Source organism: Pelophylax lessonae (assembly GCF_965119305.1).
Source record: "Pelophylax lessonae genome assembly, chromosome: 5".
Taxonomy (NCBI): domain Eukaryota; kingdom Metazoa; phylum Chordata; class Amphibia; order Anura; family Ranidae; genus Pelophylax; species Pelophylax lessonae.
Genome location: NC_138772.1, coordinates 165021514 through 165046674, shown reverse-complemented (window position 1 = coordinate 165046674; position 25161 = coordinate 165021514). Strand labels below are relative to the sequence as shown.

The following is a 25161-nucleotide window of genomic DNA, read 5'->3' as shown; positions in this document are numbered from 1 at the left end:
CAGTGGTTTCCAGTGGGTCTGCAGGTGTAATTTTATCCTGGGACTCCATAATGCAAAAAAATAATTTTGTATATGTCCCTTTAAGACAGCAAAAAAAAAAAAAAAAAATGCAGTCCCACCACTAATACTGCGAACCCCCAACCCCGATTAGTATATTATATATATCATACCTGTGCTAATTGGAAGTCAAAGGCTTGATGTTACCCAGCCCATTGCCCGGATTATAAAGGTTCATGGTCAGATTAAGGAGCGAGCCCAAGCGCTAACCAGTCAACCATTACAGATATTTGGACCTAAAGGTTGTTTATACATCCATCAAAGGGAACTGGCTGCTACTACTCCAAATGACAGCTCAATATCTGTTCTTAGGTCAGAAGATGCCACTACATGTCACATTATAGTGCTCAGGCACACAGCGAGGATTTGTCCCAGAATTCATGGTTGGACCCTGACTATTGATTTCCATACAAGCTTGACTGAGTCTAATATCTGGTAAGAGGCGACCCCTACTGGTGCTTTTCTGGCATTGCATCCTGTGTCACTTGGATTGATTTCTACACACTTGCTTTAACTTGTATTTGGTAAGAGGCTGATCTAGCTGGTGATGGTCCAAGCACATATTTTCAATACTGTCATCTTTCACTTGGGCTTATAAGTTAATTTTGTCTAGTAAGAGGCAACTCCAACTGGATCATTTTTTGCACTTTATCCTGCATCTGTTTTGGTAGGGGTATTTACCCCTCAATTTTTCGTTTTACTCAGCTATCTTGGTGGCAGTTTTTTACACGTTTCCCAATCTCTACTTTAAGTCACACTCAAGGTGATACTATATTTAGTCGTTGGGTTTTACGCTATTGTGTTTGTTTGTATTTTTTACATGATCCAATGACCTCCGAGTTCACTGCTCACACGGGCCTGGATCTTCTATCAAAGTGACAAGATTAAGCATATCCGCTTCATTTTTACCTTAATCTGGTAAGCGTACACTCTTAAGGGAGTCGGGTTCAGGATCTTACCCAGGATACTTTCCATCTGTCATCAATATTGGGACTTTGTGGACTTTATACCTCCATAGATCATATTAGCGCAACTTGATTTACATATTATATATAGTATAATAGCAGAGCAGGAGGGAGAAAGAAAACCTACATGGAGCCCTCAGAAAACCTTACCAGAGCCCAGAGAAAAAACGTCCAGTCTGATCAGTGTAGAAAACAAAGTAACACTGAGCTGCACAGAAAGAGGAAGAAGCTCTGCCTCCATCATGAAAAAAGCCTGCTGCATGTCCGCCTAGCCCACAGACCTCCAGAAAATGGCCACAATACATTGACAATGGGGAAATACAAACTAATGGGAACACAGATCATGAACCACAGCAAAACAACCCCCATGGCGGGCCATGCGGTCTCCGGGACCCCCACGGAGGGTCCCAGAATAGAAGGCATCAAAAGGGTCCCTAATCAGGGATCCACTCAGGACATTCACCCCCCTCAAAGAAGCGCCAAAGCGGCCGCATTATTAAAACCCCCCCCCCCCCCCAAGGTGAAAACCAGCTAGGGGAGGGAAAATGCCAAGGGGTAGATCCTAAGGGATGCCAGGGAACTGAGGGAGCCCCTAAGGTCCGCGACCTCCAGGGGATTTGGGGGTGGACATTTTAGTCACCATACCATGGTGCAAGGTGGGCGCCACTCCGGAACAGATCACCTCCCACCCAGGATGGGGGTGCTGTTAGTCCCCTTGACTGGATGGGGGTGCTGTTAGTCAAGGGGAAGGTGCGACTCAGGGCATTCCAGGTCGCCTGCGTCCCAGCGAGACGATCCTCTTGCAGGCTTGTCCCCATCCATCGGGGCACTGTCATGGCGAGGCCTAGTTCTGGACTATAACCTGCTCACGCTCGCTGACCAGGCTGGGAGACCTTAAGGATCTAGATTATCCAGTGCGAATACCAGCCGGTTGTTGCTTGTAGTTCCTCTGGATCTTTGTCCTCAGGAACTAACTAGTTAAAAAAAAAAAAAAAAAAAAAACTTTACCTGTTACAGCTAGGACCAAGGTCCCAGCAGGGAGCTAGGTCCTATTCCTAACACAAGGCAGAACAAAACTGTTTGAGAATAGCAGAGCCTGAGGGGTTATTCCTGCTGGGACATTACCCATAGGCGTTGACAAGTTTTTTTCCGCCTAGTGTCTATCCCTAGGAGGAGCATAACCCTATGAGTCTATGAATAGGAAGAGCTGTGTCTGTTGATGAACGACAGAGAAATAGTTTTTCTTTTTTTAAACATATAAATGCTGTCTTGGTTCTGGATCCCATAAATCTAACTTTTGTAGACTACCCGAATATTCTACACCGGTTTTTGTTATATTTTTATTGCTGGAATGCATTAGACACCACTGGGATTCACCAAATGAGCTTTGATACGGTTTAAAAATGGGGCTTGGACCAATAATGGCTAAACCAGAATTATTCTAAATCTGCATCTAGGAATAGGGTGGCTAATGTGCGTTTTAAAAAAAAATGTTATAATATATATATATATATATATATATATATATATATATATATATATATATATATATATATACATATATATATATACATATACACACACACACACACACACACACACACACACACATACACACACACATACACAATATATATATAGTTTATTTATTACACACACAGACATACTGTACATACCCACACACTAATAATATATTATATATATATATATATATATATATATATATATATATATATAAATAAAAACGTATACATATATTTATTTTACTTCCATTGTTGTGCTGTACTGCTCCCTCACAATGCACGGCTTTGAGGCGGATTCACTAAAGGAAAATGGACTGTATCCTTGGTAAAGGAAATTTCCCCAGTGCTTAGTGAACAAGGTGAAGCTCTGTTGACTTCCATCATCCAATTATGTGCAAAAATTTTTTTTTTTTTTTTTCTCCCCCTTGCATGGTGATTGGTTATTCTTCACCTTATTCATTAAACTCTAAGGAAAATTCCCTTGCAAAATGCAACTTTCTTTGCAAAGTCTATCTGCCTTTAGTAAATTAAACCTCATGAGCCAGCTCAACTGTTGAAAGCAAAGCACTCCTTAGATGGCTGGTATATCAACAGTTGTAAAGCTAATGGGCAATACACACTATAAGATTTTCTGAAGACTTTTACCTTTAGATTTACCAAAACCATATAATTTGAGGTCAAACCTAAACACTTTCAATTTGTATGCAATCTGGCAGGCCCTTGCACTACATAGAAAAGGTAAATTTGAAGGAAAAAGTCTTTGGAAAATCTTATAGTGTGTATGGCACGTTAGATGGCTGGTATATCAACAGTTGTAAAGCAGAGAGGCTGGGTGGCTGGATTACCTCTGTAGCGGCAAAAAACACATTAAAGAAACACTGCAATTTTAAAATCAAAATGTGTGTTCATTGGAATGCTCTCCCTTTAGCTTCATGTATATGTAAAAATAAAGCATAGCCACTAGATGGCAGTCATATGTACAGGCTACCAAACAAGCCTTTTTTATTTTGGAAATACTGCTGCATAGACCTGAATGCTTGTAATCTATGGGCCTGCATGGCTATGCCCCCAGCCAGTTTAACGAAAACATACTAAGGGAGTACAAAAGCTGGGAGTTACCAATGTCCCCTTGAAGCTGAAATCCAGGCACTAAAACTGTCATTTATAAAGTGTATGTAACTTGAATAATGAACTTCTATTTTTTTTTTGTTTCGTTTTGGTCTGTTAAAAATACCATTTAAAGCATTTTGCTATCGATATAAAAATAAAATAAAAAAAAATGTTTTACAGTTAATCTGGTCAGAAATTAAGAGCGGTCCTGTGTCTTGTACACACTTCCTGTGTTATTCCTAAACCCCCTAAATCTCATCTTGGCCTACAGAATGATTAGCTTTTATGCTGGGGAGATCTGAGAGTAGGAGTGGTTGAATAGAAAAGTAAAAAACACTGGAAGGACTGATAACACCCAGTCAAAAACTCCCTGTATGCTGTCAGCCCACTAAAGGACTTAAAAGCGGAGTTCCACCCTGGGACATTTTTTTTTAATAAAAATCCCCCCGGGACAGTCAGGGCTAGTGCATTCCACAATGGCTAGCCTCTGATCTGTCCCACGTTGCACTTACCTGCAAGAATAAATACTTACCTTGAAAATATATTGTCCAGCGCTGCCATCTCAGGTGTGGGCAGCTTGAAGCCAGCGGGATCCTCTTCTGTGTCCTCTTCCGTCTTCTGCGGTCCCACGATGCACTGCACCGGCCCCGCCGTCACTTCCGGTGCCGCAGCGTCATCCCTGCACAGCTTCTGGGCATGCCCAGAAGCTGTTTAACAAGGTATGACGGCGCCTGCACCGGAACTGACGTCGGGGCCGGTGCAGGCGCATTGATTCCTGGGAGCGATGACATTCAGCTCCCAGGAATCATTGCAAAGCCAGGAAGTGACGAATCGCCGTGGCCGCCGAGGGGAGGAAGAGGAAGTAAGGTAAGTATATTTTTTTCTAAATGAGGTAAAATTGCGATTATCCATTTGTTTTTCAGGTGACCCGGAGCGAAAAGATGGAGGTAAGTTTAATTTTAGGGTGGAACTCCGCTTTAACTTCAGCCACGGAAGGTTTACCCCCCTTCATGACCAGGTCACTTTCTTGCGATACGGCACTGCGTTACTTTAACTGACAATTGCACGGTTGTGCGATGCGGTGTCTAAATAAAATTCATGTCCTTTTTTTCCCCCACAAAGAGCTTTCTTTTGGTGGCATTTGATCACCTCTCCGGTTTTTCTTTTTTGCACTATAAACAAAAAAAGACTGCCAAATTTTGAAAAAAAAAAAAAATAAATAAAATAATTTTTTCTTACTTTACGCTAAAAAAAAAAAAAAAAAAAAAAATCTAATTTCTTCATCAATTTAGGCCAATATGTATTCTGCTACATATTTTTGGTAAAAAAAAATCTTCATGGAGCATATATTGATTGGTGTGTGCAAAAGTTAGGGCATCTACAAACTTATGGCTATTTTTATGTATTTTTTTTTTTTTCATTACTAGTAATGGTAGCGATCAGCAATTTTTAGCAGACTGCGACAAATAAGACACTAACTTATTTTTTTACACTTTTTTGGGGGCCAGTGACACTAATACAGTGATCAGTGCTAAAAATATGCACAGTCACTATATTATACTAATGACACTGGCAGGGAAGGGGTGAGTGCTTTCTGTGTGGGGGAAGTGCTTTGATATGGGGAAGACCGATCAGTGTTCCCGCTTAGCAGAAAGACAAGATCTCCATCTTCCTCTCTCACAGAACGGCGATCTGCTTCTCTCCTTAATGATTGTGAGGTGCCAGCAAACATCTGGTCTGCTGGAACTGCTGATTGGCTCCCGCTATGATTGGACACGCGCAGCCCCATTGCATGAAATCACATATAGGTAGGTACGTGATTTCGCGCAGGAGGGCCGCCCTATATCTTTGTGGGGCGGTCCGGAAGAGGTTAAAGTGTCACTAAAACCATATCATAAAAAAAAACAACTCTCAATAAATGGTGTATTACATGTTGTTTATACTCACTCAGTCCCTCTGAGATTTGTTTTCTGTAATCTGCAATAAACCTGGTTGATCCTGCTGATCTCCATCTCCCTCTTCTGTTCATGTCACCAATTCAGCTAGGGTTTTTGCAGCTAACGTGGCAACTCTGCACATGCTCAGTCTTCAGTGCGTTTCTATGCTAAACCTTTTCCTCCCCATCATATCTGAGCAGCTCATGTGACCATGTGGGTGTATACACAGTGGTAAATGACAGCCCACTCCCTCCCTACTCCTCCATGCCTGCTAACCAGCTAAACACAATGGGGGCAGGATATTACATGTAGATTAATGGGAGGCTTCACAGGCTGGAAGGGCGTTACACACAGAGTGATATATTTCAAGCCTTTCTTGCTTTTATTTTGATGATTATGTCTTACAGCTAGTGAAAACCCAATATTCAGTAGGTCAGAAAATTAGAATATTACATAAGACCAATTAAAAAAAAAAAATTTTAACCACTTGCCGACCGCTCACATGGGTGCTACTGCGTCAAAGCGGCTCAATTCCGTCCAGCGACGTAGACCTACGTCGCTGGACTCCTCCCCTTGTGGGCGCCGCCGGAGGCTCGCTCCCGCTGTATTCAGTTACAGCGGTAGTCAGGCCAGGGGAGGAGCAGTGATCACCGCCGCTCTTCCCCGATCGTCGAGGATCGAGTGTGGAGATCCGCCCGCTTGTGTAAACAAAGCGGGCGGATCTCCTAAGTGACAGGCAGGGTCAGATTGCAGGATTCAGCATAGCTGAACCTGCGATCTGTCCCTGTGTCACACAGTCCCCCTCCCCCCAAACACGTCAGTAAGCACCAGGAATACATTAACCCCTTGATCACCAATAAAAATCAACCCCTTCCCTGCCAGTGTCATTTTTACAGTAACAGTGCATATTTATAGCACTGATTACTGTAGTAATGTCACTGGTACCCCCAAAAGTGTAAAAAATGTCAGTCAAGGGTCCAATCTGTCCGCCGCAATGTCGCAGTCCCGCAAAAAAAAAAAAAAAAATTACATAAATTTTCCGTAGTTAGTAGCTGCGATAACTTTTGTGCAAACCAATCAAAATACGCGATTTTTTTTACCAAAAATATGTAGCAAAAAACAAAAATTGGCAAAAAAAGTTAAATTTAGATTTTTACATTTTTTTGGGGGAATTTCATATAAAAAAAATGTGAAAAATATTGTTATTTTTTCAAAATTGTCGCTCTTTTTTGTATATAGCGCAAAAAGTAAAAAACGCACAGGTGATCAAATACCACCAAAAGAAAGCTTTATTTGTGGGGGGGAAAAAAAAGGACATAAATTTAATTTGGGTACAGCATCGCACGACTGCGCAATTGTCCATTAAAGTAACGCAGTGCCGAATCGCAAAATATGGCCTGGTCAGGAAGGGGGTAAAATCTTCCGGTCTTAAAGCAATTAAAAATACGCTCATTGACAATTTTTTTGTCAAAGACTTGTAGCTAAATACATTTTGGCATAAATATATGACAAAAATTGAATATATTGGATATTTTTTAACTGTCAAAGTAGAAAAATATTATTTTTTCAAAATTTTTGCTTTTTTTATTAATATCGCAAAAAATAAAAAGCGCTGAGGTGATCAAATACCACTAAAAGAAAGCTCTGTTTGTGGAAAAAAGAGCGTAAATTTAGTTGGGGTACGGCTTTGCATGACCGCGCAAGTTAAAGTCGCACAGTGCCGAATCACAAAAAGTGGCCTGGACGTAAGACAGCAAAATCCTCCGGTGGTAAAGTGGTTAAATACAGAAATGTTGGCTTACTGAAAAGTATGTCTATGTACAGTATAGTATGCACTCAATACTTTGTCGGGGCTCCTTTTGCATGAATTACTGCATCAATGCGGTGTGGCATGGAGGCAATCAGCCTGTGGCACTGCTGAGGTGTTATGGAAGACCAGGTTGCTTTGATAGTGGCCTTCAGCTCGTCTGCATTGTTGGGTCTGGTGTCGCTCATCTTCCTCTTGACAATACCCTACAGATTCTCTATGGGGTTTAGGTCAGGCAAGTTTGCTGGCCAATCAAGCAGGGATACCATGATCATTAAAGCAGGTATTGGTACTTTTGGCAGTGTGGGCAGGTATAACGTCCTGCTGGAAAAGGAAATCAGAATCTCCATAAAGTTGGTCAGCAGAGGGAAGCATGAAGTGCTCTAGAATCTTCTGGTAGAGGGCTGCGCTGACTATGGACTTGATAAAACACAGTGGACCAACACCAGCAGATGACATGGCTCCCCATATCATCCCTGACTGTGGACACTTCACACTGGACCTCATGCAAGTCTGTGCCTTTCCTCCCTTCCTCCAGACTCTGGGAGCTTGATTTCCAAATGAAATGCAACATTTTCCACAGTCAGTGATGATTTGGGGAGCCATGTTATCTGCTGGTGTTGGTGCAAGGTGTTTTATCAAGTCCAAAGTCAGCACAGATTTCTATCAGGAAATTCTAGAGCACTTCATGCTTCCGTTTGCTGACCAGCTTAATGGAGATGCTGATTTCATTTTCCAGCAAAACTTGGCATCTGCCCAGACTGCCAACAGTACCAATACCTGCTTTAATGATCTTGGTATCTTCATCTGGTAATTTTCACTAGCTGGAAGCGATAATTATCAAAATTAAAAGATATGTTTGAAAATCGATCACTCTATGTGTAACACATCTATATAAAATATAGGAGTTTCACTTTTTGAATGGAATTACTGAAATAAACTTTGATTACATTCTAATAAGATGCACCTGTGTATATACACACACACAGCTCAAAAAAATAATAATAAAGGAACACTTTTTATTCAGAGTATAGCATCAAGTCAATTACACTCATGGGATATTGATCTGGTCAGTTAAGTAGCAGAGGGGGTTGTTAATCAGTTTCAGCTGCTTTGGTGTGAATGAAACAGGTGCACTAGATGGGTAACAATGAGACGACCCCCAAAACAGGAATGGTTTTACAGGTGGAGGCCACTGACATTTTTCTTTACTCATCTTTTCTGACAATTTTGCACTAGTTTTACATTTGGCTAGGGTCAGTGTTACTACTGGTAGCATGAGACAATACCTGGACCCTATAGAGGTTGCATAGGCAGTCCAACACTTCTCCAGGAGGGCACATCAATACATGCCATTGCCAAAAGGTTTTCTGTGTCTTCCAGCACAGTCTCAAAAGCATGGAGGAGATTCCAGGACACCGACAGTTACTCTAGGAGAGCTGGACGTAGAAGATCCTTAACCAATCAGCAGGACCGTTATCTGCTCCTTTGTGCAAGGAACAGGATGAGCACTGCCAGAGCCCTACAAAATCACCTCCAGCAGGCCATTAGTGTAAATGTATCTGACCAAACAATCAGAAACAGACTTCCTCTAGTGGGCCCTGGGCTCACTGCCCAGCACCGTGGAGCACGACTGGCATTTGCCATTGAACACCACAATTGGCAGGTACACCACTGGCACCCTGTGCTTTTCACAGATGAGAGCAGGTTCACCCTGAGCACATGTGACAGATGTGAAAGGGTCTGGAAAAGCCACGGAGAAAACATTATGCTTCCCGTAACATGCTGTGGAAATTTTATTAGGACTAGTGTGGACATTATTCAGGATGGGTTTTATTTAGCTTGTCATTATGGCTCCTGGTGTTGGTTTGCTTGCAATACCCTCAGAGTGTGTACAAGTGAACCAGCATTGAGGAAAGACTACAGGCAGTGAAAACCTTCCCTTAGATGTGTAGACGCATTTGCTCTACATAGACATCTCCGCCGGCGAACACTCCATGAGCTATGCAGGGGTCTGTTTGCTGGTAGAGATCTATGTGTATTGCGGTGCGGAGTTCAAGGATCAAGCAGCAAGGATGTGACCACCAGCTGGGGCCCCTGTATAATTTGCAGATTTGTTCGCTCGGTGGGGATAGGTTTGCCTTTATGAAGGGATACATGTCTTTCTACTGTGCCTGATCACCATAGTGGAAACAGCATTGTTATTTCCCTGCAGATAGCCTCCCGTCTATGGGAACAATAGTATAATCCTATTAGGCATTGTTCTCTGAGCCTTGCTGAGTGGGATTCACGCCAGTAGTGGTGGGAATGCATGCACGAGTTTGATCAGAGCAGCGTTTACGGTTCTACACGCTGGTTTCATTATGTAGTGTTAGGTGCGAATTCCGCTACACGTGGGTTTCATTAACTACAGTGTGCAGATTTCCACACACCAATGGTGGGAAGCCGTGCACGCTGTTCTGCTTGTTCATGATCATGTACTCCCCCTCTCTATAGTATATTTGAATGTATACAGGTGGGTCATTGGCTGATTCTATGGGAGTAAGCGTTTTAGCACAACAGAATTAATTGCACTTGCACTTCGTGTATAATAATATCCAAAAGTGCATTTATTAGTGCAACGGAATTACTTGCGCATTAACATACATTAAGATCCAAGACAAACATTGTTAAGCATGACCGGTTTAGTGGTGGGTCAGTGATGGTCTGGGGAGGCATATCCATGGAGGGACGCACAGACCTCTACAGGCTAGACAATGGCACCCTGACTGCCATTAAGTATCGGGATGAAATCCTTGGACCCATTGTCAGACCCTACACTAGTGCAGTGGGTAATGGGTTCCTCCTGGTGCACAACAATGCCGGTCTCATGTGGCGAGAGTATGCAGCAAGTTCCTGGAGGGTGAAGAAATTGATACCATTGAATGGCCCCCCATGCTCACCTGACCTAAATCCAATAGAAAACCTCTGGTTTTTGGTCCATCCAAAGCCACCAGGTTGCACCTCAGTCTGTTCAGGAGCTCAGGGATGTCCTGGTCCAGATCTGGGAGGAAATACTCCAGGACACCATCCGTCGTCTCATTAGGAACATGCCCCGACTTTGTCAGGCATGCATACAAGAAAATGGGGGCCATACAAACTACTGAGCACCATTTTGTGTTGCTGCAATGAAATTTCAGCAAAATGAACAAGCTTGCAGCATCATTTTTTCACTTTGATTTATGGGGTATCTTTGAATTCAGCCCTCTGTAGGGTGATAATTTTAATTTCCATCAAAAGATGTGGCATCCTTTTGTCCCTAACACAATACCCAGTCGACCTTAGTATGAATATCCAGCATGATGGTATTTCTCCCCATTGAGATCTGAGGTGTTTTCAAAGTGTCCCTTTAACTTTTTTTTCAGCTATATATTTTAGCAACAACAACGACGACGACCAGCAGGCTCTTTAGTGAAGGAGACATACAATGTCCAATGCTTCTTCTGCAATTAAATAAACTGACTGTTTTCAGCCTTCTGTAGAATATACCAGAGCCGAGTCATCCTATGACTTGAAGGCAGCACCCAGAAGAAGAGAGAAGATGCCACACCAGCGGGGGACCTTGAGAAAGGCAAACCATTGGAGCAGAGGTAAGTTTTGCAGAATTTAGTTCTGCTTTAAAGTGTAAAATGCTACTTCATTGTAATCAATACAAGTGATTTTTTTTCAATGAATACAAGGAATTCTGTGATTGGACAAAGGAAGGTTTTATATTCCCCCTGTCCAACCACAATACGCCGACAAGACTTTTCTGAATAGAGGAGCTGCAGAGTGAGTCACCGGCTGTGCTCCAGCCACAACTGTTTTACCACCTGAACTATCTGTCACTATCAGAGGCTGCATATAAGCACATTTTTCAAGAAGGGTGCAGCAGCCACCAGTGGGGCATGCATCGTTAGGAGGTACCTTAATTTATTTTGTTGAAAAACAAAAAATTTGCTATGAGGCCTCATGTACACTGCTACTTGTAAAAACGGACGTTTTAGGAGCAGTTAGGCGTTTTTTTCAGCAGCCCCTGAACCCTCCTCTATGTTATCTTATCTGTCCATGTACACTGGGTCGTTTACAGTCATTTAGAGGCAGTTGAGTTCAGTGTCGTTTTTTGCTTCTCATAAATTTTATTTTCCTTTTTACATACAAAATAAGACTAAAAAATATAAAACAGTGTTAATGCAGCCAATTACTTGGGTCAAACACTCCAAGGCTTTGCGTAAATAGACAAAAAAAAAAAAAAAAAAAGAAAGGGGGGGGGGGGGATTGAAGATTCAAGATTCAGCCTGAGCCCATCTAGGTTGCAACCCTTATGTTGCCAAGAAAATCGGCCATGTCCCTAGAAGAATACCATTCAGTGAATCTAAAAGGGCGTATCATATCGGTCAAGCTCTTCTGAAAATGTATATTCCAGAAATGATCTCCATCTGGTAAAAAAATCTCCGGGTAGTACGCGAGTTGGAAAGCATAACGTCAAGTCTTTCCAGTTGGCATAGGGACAGCAAAGATTGTTGGACCTGTGAGAGATTTGGTGGGGAGGAGTTAATCCAGTTAGCCATAATCGTTCTGCGTGCTGCCAAGAGGCAGAGGTGGGTCCATTGTGAAGAAAAGGATATGCAGTTAAAAAGGCAGGTGGTAGGAGTCTTAGGTAAACCCATACCCGAAGAAAAATATAACCCAGCACGCTGTCCCAAAAATTGCCGATATGAGGGCATTCCCAGAGTCGATGCAAAAGTGTAGGCCGGGTGATTTTACACCACAGACATTGCGCTTGGGTAGGATCATCTGGGCAGTGTCGAAAAGGATAGTAAGCCCGATGCATTATTCTAAAAAGGAGTTTCCCGCCAGTTTTCAGAAATAATAGTGTATGCTTTATAGCTCTTAAGAAACTTTTCCAGTAATGTTTCATCCCCCAGAATGTGAGACCATTTCTGGAATAATACCTGTTGAATCCTACCTAAAGAATGAGACACTAAATGCTTAAATAGAATTGAAATAGAATATTCTTTTTAGTGCAGCACTACGTCGATAAAGGAAGGTTTAAATGTTCCGCAAAAAGGAAGTCATTTGTAAATAGAAAAAGTAATGAGAAGAGGGCAGATTAAATTCCTGTCTCAGCACTTGATTTAAAGATTTAAAGTGGTTGGTAATATTGTCATAAAGCGAGGAGGCTTTAGTTAGTCCCAAAATTGCCCACTGTCTGAAGGCTGCTTGTGTAGTGGAGGGAATGAACATGGGATTGCCTTGAATAGTAAGGTACCTAGAGATACTGGAGGGCAAACCCACCATCCTCCGCACCTCCCTCCATGCCACAACTGTATCTCTGATGACAATATTGTTTTTAAGATGGGGTGGTAGCACCCTGACAGAGGAGTGGAGGATGGCTGGCGGGGTATATGGAAATACCAGCGCTTCTTCAAGCTCGAAATGAGAATATCGTGATGCTCCTGTGAGCCAATCAAGACCCTGTCTTAATAAGCATGATAAATTATAAAGGCGAATATCAGGGAGACCCACCCCCCCCTCAGGAGAGAAAGTTTTTGTAAAGCAATACGAGGTTTTTTAGAAGCCCATGAAAAAATGTTCAATGCTTTATTTATTCTTCAAGAGTAAAGGAAGTGTCTGTAATGGATATAAAAGACGCGGAAAAGATACCATCTTAAATAAGTAAGTGACATCTCCCGAAGAGTGAGAGAGGGAGGGTCGCCCAGGTCTGCAACTCAGAGACAATTTTACAGATGAGTGGTGGAAAGTTAAGGGTGTATAAAGATGAGGGGTCCCTTCCTATGCGAATGCCAAGGTATGTTATATATTGCGACGCCATAGCGAATGGGGATAGTCTACGCCAGTGAGCGGACAGTTGAGGATGTAGATCTAATACCTCGCTTTTATCAAAATTTATCCGAAAACCCGAGCAGAGACAGAAGGTCGCAAACATTTCTTTAAGAATTAAGAAATCATTAAGAGGATTAGACGAAAAGATCAAAATATCGTCCGCACATAAAGCGGATTTTAAGGTTTGGTTCCCGACAGGAATTCCGATAATACCCTCTGGAGAATTAAGAAGTCTAGATAAAGGTTCAAGGGCCAAATTAAAAAGATTAGGGGAAAGAGGGCAGCCTTGGTGTGTCCCTTTAGTTAAGTGGATAGTATCTGAAGTGAAATCTAGCGTAGAGAGCTTAGCAGTCGGTGATTTATACATTTGTTGAAGAAACAGGAGAATAGAGCCCGAAAAGCCGAATATTTCCATAACTTTAAAAAGCCAGTTGAAACGAATGTTGTCAAAGGCCTTTTCAGCGTCTATCGTTATAATGGCTGCATCTATTTGAGGATTTCTTCTAGCATGTTCAAGTGCCAGAAGGACCCTGCAGATATTAAGCGTCGCTGAGCGACCCGTCACAAATCCTGACTGAGCAGGAAGCAAAAGTGATGGAAGAAGACCAGCAAGGCGTGAAGCAACTATCTTTGAAATAATTTTTGCGTCCACGTTTATAAGAGCTATCGGACGATATGATCCGGGCAAAAGTGGATCTTTCCCTTTCTTGGGGATAAGTTTAATGTAAGCGAGTGATCCCGTAGGGAGATTAGGACCCCCCGACCACATTAATTGGAAAACGGGGAGGAGAGTCGACGATATAAAATTGTTAGTAAGCTTGTAGAAATCAGCTGAATAGCCATCTGGACCAGGGGCTTTAGCTGATGGAAGAGCTTTGATAGTAAGTCGAATCTCTTCCAATGAAATGGGAGAATTTTAGCTTTTTATATCGGCCGACGTAAGTGTAGACAGGCATATTTTCGCTAGTAGAGCCTGAGCAGTATCGAGATCAGTAGGGTCAGTAGAGTACAATGCAGTATAATACTCTACCAGCATCCTACTGACCTCTGTCGGTGATGAAACAAGAGTGCCATCTTTTGATTTGAGGGCTGTTATACGTGTCGGACAACGAGTATCCGAACACATTTTAGCAAGGAGTTTGCCAGCTTTATTTCCAAATTTATGATAGCGTAGGGAATAATATGACAACCTAAATGCTTCTTGCTGTGCAGCCCACAAATCAAGGAGTTTTTCGCACTCTGCCATTTTTTAATGGTAGAAGGAGTGCGATTTAATGTCATAGTCTCTTGGGCGTGTGGCAAATCTTGGCTTGTCTTTAGGCACTGTTGTCGTGCATGTTTTTTATATTGAGAGGTATAGGATATAATCTTGCCCCTTAAAAGTGTTGTTTTTTGGAAAGCAATCATTTGTATTCAGGATGTTCAGAACGTGTGTTTACCGGCGTTTCAAAAGCAAAAATGCGACCAAACGCGATCACCCGCGTTTAGTGCTTGCGTTTTTCCTGTTTAAAGGAGAATGATTTTTTAACCTCTAAAAACGGATCTGAGCGCAAACGCCCACTAAATGGCGCTAAACGCGGCTGCAAACGCGACAAAACTGATGTTTTAAACGTCCTTTACATAGCTGTAAAATTCCAGCGTTCAAAGGACTTTTTAAAACATCCCGTGTACATGTAGCCTGAGGAAAAAAAAAGAAGAAAATATGAATAATAAAAAAACACACACACACACACACACACACACACACACACACACACACACACACACCCCACAAAAACATACAATAAACCCCCCGAAGGCCTCTAAACAGAAGAGGCCCAAAACCTAACTACTGTCCAAAACTATTAAGCAAATAAACAGTTAGGGTGTTGCAAAGAGTCCTTATAAAACATGTCAGCATGATATGCACATCCAAGCAATATAGTAGTGAAGCAGAAATGGGATACAAAATACAGTAAAAAGATGCATTTGTAACCCCGTGTAAGACTCTATGGCAGGAGCTATGCAATAAACTCGATTCAGGGGTAAACTCAATTTCATCGTGGGCCACATCAGCATTATGGTCGCCCTCAAAGGGTCGGTTGTATCCAACACTAGATGTCCAGAGCACCACCTCCCCCTACATCAGATGTCAAGAGCCCCCCCCAAGTCAAGAGCCCCCCACCCTACATCACTGTGGGAGCAGAGCTGGGAAGAAGAAAGTGCAGGATCTGGAGGAGGACCAGCGGAGGGCTGAAGTCTTCTAAATGCTGAGACCAGGGGAGTTGGAGACGAGAGGATGCTGCAGCTGCACAGAGAGAAGTAGGATCTGAAGGAGGAGTTCTGTCCTCCTCTCTTCTGCCAACTGCCGATGGGGTGGTGGAGATGAGGGGAGTGCTGCAGCTGCAGGAGAGGTGTGAGGGCCACATGAAATGACCTGGAGGGCCCGATTCGGCCCGCGGGTCTTGTGTTTGACACACGTGAACTAGATGAAACGGAACAGATTCACCTAAAATGAACCAGGTAACATGGGGTCGTTAAATATAAACATATGCACAGCCCCAAAAGGAGCCACCCATGGAACGTATACCCAAAAAACAAGTAGCGGTTCTTCAATTTCCAGGTGGGCAAAACAATACCAAGTCTTCCTGGATAGGAGCGCAATCATCTGAAGATCTTGTCCATCACCAGGAGACGGAGGTCCCAAGTCCGGTGTAACAGCTAAGGCTTCCAGAGTGTAGACATCTTTTTGGGACAGCCTCGTCTGATGTATAGAAAAAAGGTACCTTATGTGTACCCAACTATTACCCTAATATGGTTTTTGTCCACACATCACCTTAGAGAATATAAAAAAAAAAAAAAAAAAAAAAAAAAGTTTGCCTTTTAAAGATCTGGATACAGCAGAGAAGGGATAGAACCACTGCCAGGTATTTATTGTCCTGATTCAGGAGATTCACTCGCTCTAATAATCCATCAATGTCACAGGGAACGAAAGCGAGTGTAAATCCAAAGATTTTGACTTGCTACCAGCACAGGAATAGAGAGGACATTTTTCCATAGGGACACTTGTTTGTTTCCATACCAACTGACTAAAGGCAATACTGGAAAGAAATCCTCACTTCCTGGTGATTCTACAGAACAGGAAATAAAGTGAAAAATCCATACTGAGAACTCGCCAGCTAAATCCTTCAAATGGGATCACTTATTCCCATGAGAACGGTCTTAGAAAATCTTTCCAACGTGAGGGGAATCCCCACTCATTTCCTGTTGAGTCTACAAAACAAAGTCGAGACACAGGTGGCAAAAAACAAAAAGCCATTTCGCATTAAACAAAGCCGACCTTGCCAGTAAAAAAAAAAAAAAAACTACGGCAAGCGGTTAATAAAAAAACATCCAAGTACCTTTTTCCGTATCGATCTACAGCTGTTACATGACCCAGATCTCTCCCAGCCTGTCTGCAGGGAAACCTAAGCAGGAAGAGCTTCCAGTCCTCTGCTGCTGGTCACATGATCAAAACAAAACAGCCTTTGGAATACAGAGTAAGGCTTCTTTCACACGGCCGCTCCGGATTTCTCCTCCGCTGCGGGACTTTTGTGTCATCCACTCCGTATGTCCGCATATCATCCCATCCGTTTGCGGATGATATGCGGATGACACCGCTGACATCCGATTTTCCTTCCTTTCCGTTTTTTGAACGGATGAAAAAATAGGGTTCTGTTCCGTTCCAAAAAACGGAACAGAACTGAAAGGAAGAAAATCGGATGTCAGCGGATGGTATTCCGCTGACATCCGCAATGCCATTGACTTACATTATGTCCGCAAAAAAATAGGATGATTTGCGGACACACGGAGCGGCCGTGTGAAAAGGACCCTAAAAATAAATATTTAATATCAAAAAACTGTTTACAATGTCTAGATATATTTGTAATTAAATCTTTTTTTTTTTTTTTTGGTAATAGCATGGTGTGGGCAGATTTCTGCCAGTCACAGGCCTGTGTCTTAGAATAAGAGGGAGGTGAGGCCTCCATCAATCTACATGTAATATCCCACCTCTATTTCGTTTAGCTGGTTAGTGGGCATGGAGGAGGAGGGATGGAGTGGGCTTTAATCCACCACTGTGTATACACTCACGTGTGACTCTGGTCTGCTCAGATGTGATTAGGAGGAAATGCTCAGCATAGAAACTCACTGAAAACTGAGCATGTGCAGAGTTGCCAACACTGCTATGCAAAATCCCTAGCTGCATTGGGGACATGAACAGAAGGTGGAGATAGAGAGCCGCAGGATCAACCAGGTTTTTTGAAAAATACAGAAAACAAATCTCATAGTGACTAAGTATGAACAGCATGTAATACAGCATTTATTGAGAGTTTTTTTTTAGGATGAGGGTTTAGTGACACTTTAATAACAAGTAAAAAAAAAAAAGCTACTACTACCAAGATTGACACCGGCTGTTTAAAATATGAAGCCGAGAAGGACGGGTGACTCATGAGCCATTAAATTACACAGTAAAGCAGATTTATATTTTAAAAAGTGCATTTTCGGACCATTTAACTCGCTGGCATGTGCAAAATAAATGAATGTCAACATAGCTGAAAATAAACACGAAAAAATAAAAACCCACAACAGTATTAGCAAGCACAAAATAAGAAATCTTCCAGCAAAACTCTAATGACTGCTGATGCAAGAACACAGATTTCCTATCTGCCATGTAGGCTCCGAGCTTTAAATACGTATATTAGTCTTTCGGTGGAATTGACTTCTTCCTCTAATCTCAGGCCCAGAAAGAAGTTATTTGGCAGCTCGCGTCTATAAACAGAATCACGATATGGATATAATGCTGTTCCCGTGTAGGCAGCAAATCTTATTATACACTGTAGGCTGCACCAGATGATGGCAAAATGTGCGGCACTCCTGTCACCGGTAAACGTGGCTTATCTATTACTCAGCTGTGTAAACACTCAGTACATTGACAAGCTGCACACGCGTCAGGAGAAGGAAAACAGCAAGAATCACAGCAAAAATGTTCTCAAAACAACCTCTCCAACAGTAAATTGCTTCAAAACTATTAATGTCTGAAGAAATATCTGCTTAGCTAAGAAATGCCAGCCTTTAAGAGTTATGATCTGAAAGAGAAATAGGCTAAAAGTGGGGTTTAAACGAAGCAACTAATGTCGAATCCACCCATGTACAGTATTTCTGCTAAAGCAAGCTTTTTCAAAATGAGTAATTGGCTAAAACCTGGTGAAACAAGGTGCAGCAAAGATTTTCCACAATGGACAGACCCCGATCAGAACTTACAGGGTTGCGAAACAGCAACTTCTACAACACTGGAATGTTGCTCAACCTGCTCTGGCAGAAAAACTCTAACCGTGTTTTTCTTTTTTTTTTTTTTTTTTTTACACTAAAGCTGGATACACACTATACAATGGTCTTTAGATTTTTTCCTTTAGATTTACCAAAACCATATAATATAATATGAGGTCAAATCTAACACTTTCAATTTGTATGCAGTCAGGCCGGCCCTTGTACTACATAGTTGAAGGTAAATCTAAAGGAAATCTAATAACAAAAGTTGTATAGTGTGTATCCAGCTTAAAGAGGTTGTAAACCCGTACAATTTTTTTTTGGCAACCTGTAAGAGAAACACATAATGAGCTAGTATGCATCGCATACTAGCTCATTATGCAATACTTACCTTAGAACGAGCCCCCGCCATGCAGCCCGCTTACCTGTATGACGGGCAACATGTCCAGTTGCCCGTCTTCTGGGATCGCAGCATCCGGCCATCTGATTGGCCGGGGCCGCGGTGACGTCACTCCCGCGCACGCGCGCGGGAGCCGACAGTCACGGCACGGTTCTCTGAAGAAACTGCACCAGCGGCCGTTCCTTCAGAGCGCATGCGCCAGTGACGTCACTGGCTGCATGTAAGGTAAATATCTCCTAAACGGTACATGTTTAGGAGATATTTACAGTACCTATAGGTAAGCCTCATCATAGGCTTACCTATAGGTAAAAGTGTCAGAGCAGGGTTTACTTCCTCTTTAAGGCTCCTTTCACACGGCGGTGCAATCGGTGGATTCGATCGGCCGATCCCCGCTGAGCAGGCGGATGACAGTTCCATCTCTGCTCTGTTGATTTTTGTCGTGAGGACGTAGAAGAAGAGGTTTTCTTCTGAGGACTCTTCCATGAAGACCATATTTGTACAAGTATCCCTTTATAGTGGAATAGTGTACCACAACTCCAGTGTCTGCCAGATCTTTCTGGAGGGATCGTGCAGTTAAACGTGGGTTTTGAATTGTTTTTCTCTCAATCCTGCGAGCTGTTCTGTCTGATATTTTTCTTGGTCTTCCAGATCTTGCTTTAACTTCCACTGTTCCTGATGACTGCCATTTCTTAATTACATTCCGAACAGAGGATATTGACATCTGAAAATGCTTTTCTATCTTCTTATAGCCTTCTCCAGCTTTGTGAGCGTCAACTATTTTCAGTTTCAGTTTTCTAGACAACTGCTTAGAAGATCCCATGGTGCTGATTGTTGGGGCAAGGTCAGATGAGTCTGGGCATTTAAAACCTTTGAGATTGACATCACCTGGTCTTCCCAGACGATGATTGAGAACAATCCATGACACTGGCAGGTCTCAGCCTTGCATGCTTTAAATTCTGCAGGGTGCCCAAACTTATGCCACCATTTTTTTATTTTCTGTAATTTTGAAAGTGTCAATGATGGAAATAAAATCTAACTTTTGTTGACATATTATAAGAATGTCTAATCTGTAATTTGATGCCTTTGAGATTTTTCCATCTTTCCTTGGCTTCTTTATGCACATTAATACAAATTTCTACCTGGGGTGCCCAAACTTTCGATGACGTATGTATGTATATACACACACACACATATTATATATATATATATATATATATATATATATATATATATATATATATATATATATATATATATATATATATATACATATATATATACATATATATACATACATATATATATATATATATATATATACACATATATACACACACACACACACACACACACATACATACATATACACATACATATACACAAACACGCACACACACCATCATTTGCAGATGCTAGAACTTTCACACAAAACCAATAAATATACACTTTTTTTTTTATTTACCAAAGACATGTTAGCAAAATACTCTTTGGCCCAAATTTTTGAAGAAAATAGATTTTTTTTTTAGTGGATGTTTTATTACAAAATAGAAAAATAGTAGTTTTTTCTCTTTAAAAAATGTTCTGTCTTTTTGTTAATATAATTTAAAAAAAAAAAAAAAAAAAACCCAGTAGTGATCAAATACCACCAAAATAAAGAAAAAAAAAAGAATGATATGAAATTTCATTTGCACACAGTGTTGCATGACCGCGCAGTGCTGAATAGCAAAAAATGCTCTGGTCATGAAAGGGGTAAACCCTTTCCGGAGCTTACATGGTTAAAACAGGTAAATATAAAAAAATATATACCTTTCTATCTATTTACTAATGCTAGCAGCATAATGATTACAAATACCTAATATTAATTGACACAGTTTAGTTCTGCTTTAGGAGAAGTGACTGGTAAAATTCTGTCTTGAAGTGAGCCTCAAATCCATCCTAAAGGTTTAGTTTTAGAAAGGCCTGCCTAAGAGGAGATGACCCAATATGCTTCATTAGCCAGAAAAAGCTCTTGTGCAAAAAAAAAAAAAACACACACACACACACACACACACACCAAAAAACACCACCACAATCATTAGTATGTGGCCGCAGTTGCCACCCACTGGCTCTCAACTCAAGAAGTGTGTGATTACATGACTGCTAATCAGTCAGCTCTCTGAGTGGAGACCAGTGACTGTTAGTCACAGCTCTCCATTCTGCCTCTACAGCACTCGCTGGAGTACCAGGCTGGAGGGGAGGGGAGGGGAGTGGGCACAGCTGTATTTGGCCTTCAGCCACATGTTAAGAGCTGGAGCCAGCTGTCAAGCAGGCTGAATACTGACAATATAGTCGGGATCCTTCCAGAGCCTGGAGCAGCTCTGTGACGTCAGCTGAAAGTGGGCTCTAACTGGCTGTTGGCTGATTCTGGGTCACAGGATAACAAAAGTAGGTGCACTCATGTGGTCCACAAGGGAAGTATGGCCCCCAAAGAAAAAAAAAAAAAAGTCAGCCAGCAAATTTATCACAACGTTGCTCAGAGCTGAGATAAATAAAAACATTGTATCATTTGGTTCCTTTAGATCAAAAAGAATGAACTTTGGTCTGTAAAAAGGGCAGTTTAACCACTTAAAGGTTGCATTTTATGCATTAAGATATAAAAATAAAAATAAAAAACCCAGTGTGCAGCAGCCCCCTTCAGCCCCCCTAATACTTACCTGAGCCCGTCTTTATCCAGCAATTTTGCAGGAGTGTCTAAGCTGCCTAGGACTCCCCTCTCCATTGGCTGAGACAGCAGCATGGCGCGATTGGCTCCCGCTACTGTCAAGATCATTTAGCCAATCGGGAGCTAGAGGGGGGCTGCTCTGTATCTGAATGGACACAGGGAGCTGTGCCTCGGCTCAGGAGGGAAGGGCCAGGAGAGCCGAAGAGGAACCCAAAAAGAGGATCTGGGCTGCTCTGTGCAAAACCAACTTTATATATATAGCAGGCAAATGTTAATTGTTATAATTTTTTTATTAAATACATTTTTTTTTTTTTTTTTTTTAAGAGATCCTTAAGAATAAAATGGCAGTGGTTGCAATATTTTATGTCACACTATTTGCGAAGTGGTCTTTTAAAAGCAATTTTTTGGGAAAAAATAGGCTTTAATTAAAAAAAGCGTTAAACAATAAAGTTAGCCCAATTTTTTTGCATAATGTGAAAGATGTTATGCCAAGAATCGTGATCTTTATTCTAAACAAATTGTGATTCTCATATTATCCAGGATCGTGCAGCTCGAATATTTTTAATTGAGCTGCATTATGTAATGTTTTTCATATTTGGAGTCGTTTTCAAAAAAATGAAAAAGTACATTTTAAAAACTACAAATACTTTCAGTCTATGTTTTAGGAATATTTTTAGAAATTGTAAACTCATTCCTGACTGGTAAAATGTAGAATATGTTGTTATTAAAATACCAGAATGTTACACAAAATACAAGATATTTTCCAAAAATTCCAACAGCATTTTAGATGGGAGACTTTTACCAGAGTTGCAGAGATGTACAAGAGGGCAGCAAAATTCACACGAAAAAACAAAAAATGTCACCTTTAAGGCACCACAAAGTTCCACAGTATCTGCATCGTCCACCACAGTTATACGGAAATTCGGGGTCTGCAGAAGTTCTTTAAATAAAAACCCATGTTCAAGCACTTTGCTCCCTGGGTAAAAACAATGAACTGCATTAAAACCAACATTTTGCAAATTTTGCTTCAAAAAATAGATATCCATTAGATGTTTTTCTCAAATCTAAACACAACAATTTGTTGGCCTAATAAAAAATAAATACTGTACATGCTTTGTAAGAAGGCCATCAAAGCTATTTCGGGTTATATCAGTAACTTCAAGTGGCAAAAATGTATGGATGGTTTGTACGTGTCATCTACAGAAGATTTCACACCTGCACATAGTGAGGGGCACCAGAGTTCACAACAAACAGAGGAAAAAAAAAAAATAAAGTTTTTTTACAGAATGTTATGTTCTGTGTGGGTCCCGGAATCCAGAGCCCTTGTAGAGCTTTGGGTGGGGAAAAAAAAAAAAAAAAAAAAACTCCATTCCTAGGTCCACATCTTATCTGGTGGCCAGACCTCATTTAGTTTCAGCTGTCCACAGGCCTTGGTGTGAGCTGACTAATGCTGAGGGCTCTCCCTCTCCCCCTATCTACTGTGTGAAAGGGCTGAGTACTGACCCAAAAAGTATGGCACCCTGTTAATCAGGAACGGATATAAATTTAGTTAGGTAGACTGTTTGCTGTATGCAATGTAGGAATACCAGCCTAATGAAGTTCATGGTGTACATGGCCAGCACCAGAGAAGATCTATGGCCACAAGATTTAAACACTGAAAGAGGTCACGTTTGAGGGAGAGTTAAGGAAACATCCCAGTGAGGTATAGGTTACCGTATATTAGGTAAGAGGGGGGTCAGTTAGTGTATTTTAATTAGAAAGTGAAATTTTCTTTTAAAAACGCAGGAGTGGGCCTTTTGTTGCTCACCCCCCCCCCCCCCCTTAATCTGTTCTCAGCTGCATGAGGAGGCGAAACAGCAGGACACTGGTCATCTTAGTGAATCGCTGTGCACAAGTGTGATCATTGGAAGAGAGCAGGCCAAGTCCCCAGCATAGGTAAAGAACTGACCCCACTGTGCTCCTTTGCCTAGGGTGGTAAGTTTTTAATGGAAAAAGCAGAGGCACAGGCAAAACACCAGGTGTTTTACACAAAAGAACAGGATACCTTTTCCTACAAGTACATAGTACAGCAGGCACATATCAGGATATGCAATGAGTTTACATATTCTTTAATATGTGAAAAAAGTAACTTCTACTAAAAATCGAAGATCAGCAAAAATAGCTACAATTTCCCTGCATCAGAATTCAGCACCCGCACACTTCCCTGTCCTGTTGTTCTCCACCTTGGGTTAAGTATTCCCCGACACCCAAGCACAGAAAATAGGTAGATGGAGCTGAAGTATATAGGCAACAGTAGATAAGGGGACAGTTCTAAAAACACCCAACCCCCACTTAGCCTTTCAAAATTCCCCAAAGTGGAATCACTGAATATCTATCTCAAAGAAAGGGCACAATCGTAATGTGGCTGAAAATGCAATATTAAAAAGATACATTGACTGCCCTGAAAGGGTTTTAATGACCATTATAATATACATATTAATAAACCTGAGCACATTTATGGGTGTCACATTATTACCTGATCTCCAAAGCATGAAATTGGATAGCTAGAACATTATGTCTCCTATTTGTCGCTTTCAAGACGTTCAGGAGACATAATGAAATTATGCAGGGCAAAAAATTCTGTGTCTGATTGTGCAGGATATATTCCTTGATTGGATATAAATAGCTTTTTATTTTGTCTGCTGAGTAATATCGTTTAATGTGTTACATAATATGGATAATAATTTCATTACTACAAGTAGACATACAGTAGCGATACATAATCAGAGAAAATCTACGCTAAAGCATGTCTACATAGCTGATGTAAAATAAATAAATAAATAAATAGATCTATCATCTCACTTTATTCGGTACACCTTGCTAGTACTGGGTTAGAATGCCTTTTTTTTTGCCTTCAAAACTGCCTTAACCACTTGCCGACCGCCGCACGACTATCTACGTCGGCGGTCAGCCCCTCACAGGCAAAGTGACGTAGGGCTACGTCACTAGCTTGTGAGGGTCTAGGGAGCGAGCGCGCGCCCCCGGAGGCGCGCTCCCGCTCCCGAGTGGTCACGGACCCCCCCGAGCGTGTGACCGGCGGACCCGATGTCCGCCGGCCACTCTGCGATCGGCGGGGGAGAGGGAGAATGTCAGGCAGCTTGTGTAAACAAGCTGCCTGTCATTCTCCTCGCTGTATGAGAGCTGATCATCTGGATCTACTATGTAGATCCGTTGATCAGTCTGCATACAGCTGAAGCCCCAGCCAATCACAGTTAGAATCACGCCCCTAGGGACACACACAGCCCCTCCCTCTGAAATAAAGTTAACCCCTTTACTACCAGTGTATTTTTACAGTAACAGTGCATATATATAGCACTGATTACTGTAGAAATGTCACTGGTAACCCCAAAAGTGTCAAAAATGTCAGTCAAGGGTCCGATCTGTCCGCCGCAATGTCGCAGTACCGCAAAAAAAACAAATCGCAGATCGCCGCCATTACGCGTTAAAAAAAAAAAAAAAGACAAAAATCTT

The 25161-nt window shown here is 41.7% G+C and overlaps 1 protein-coding gene across 1 annotated transcript in view; it reads right to left on the bottom strand.

Annotated features, from left to right (window-relative positions):
* The window catches only part of GPD1L (glycerol-3-phosphate dehydrogenase 1 like), an 82008-nt gene that overhangs the window by 17752 nt on the left and 39095 nt on the right, over nt 1-25161 (bottom strand). The window contains exon 5 of the mRNA XM_082258275.1: nt 22515-22627. Coding sequence (XP_082114401.1) covers nt 22515-22627 — 113 coding nt within the window. The remainder of the gene's footprint in view (nt 1-22514; nt 22628-25161) is intronic.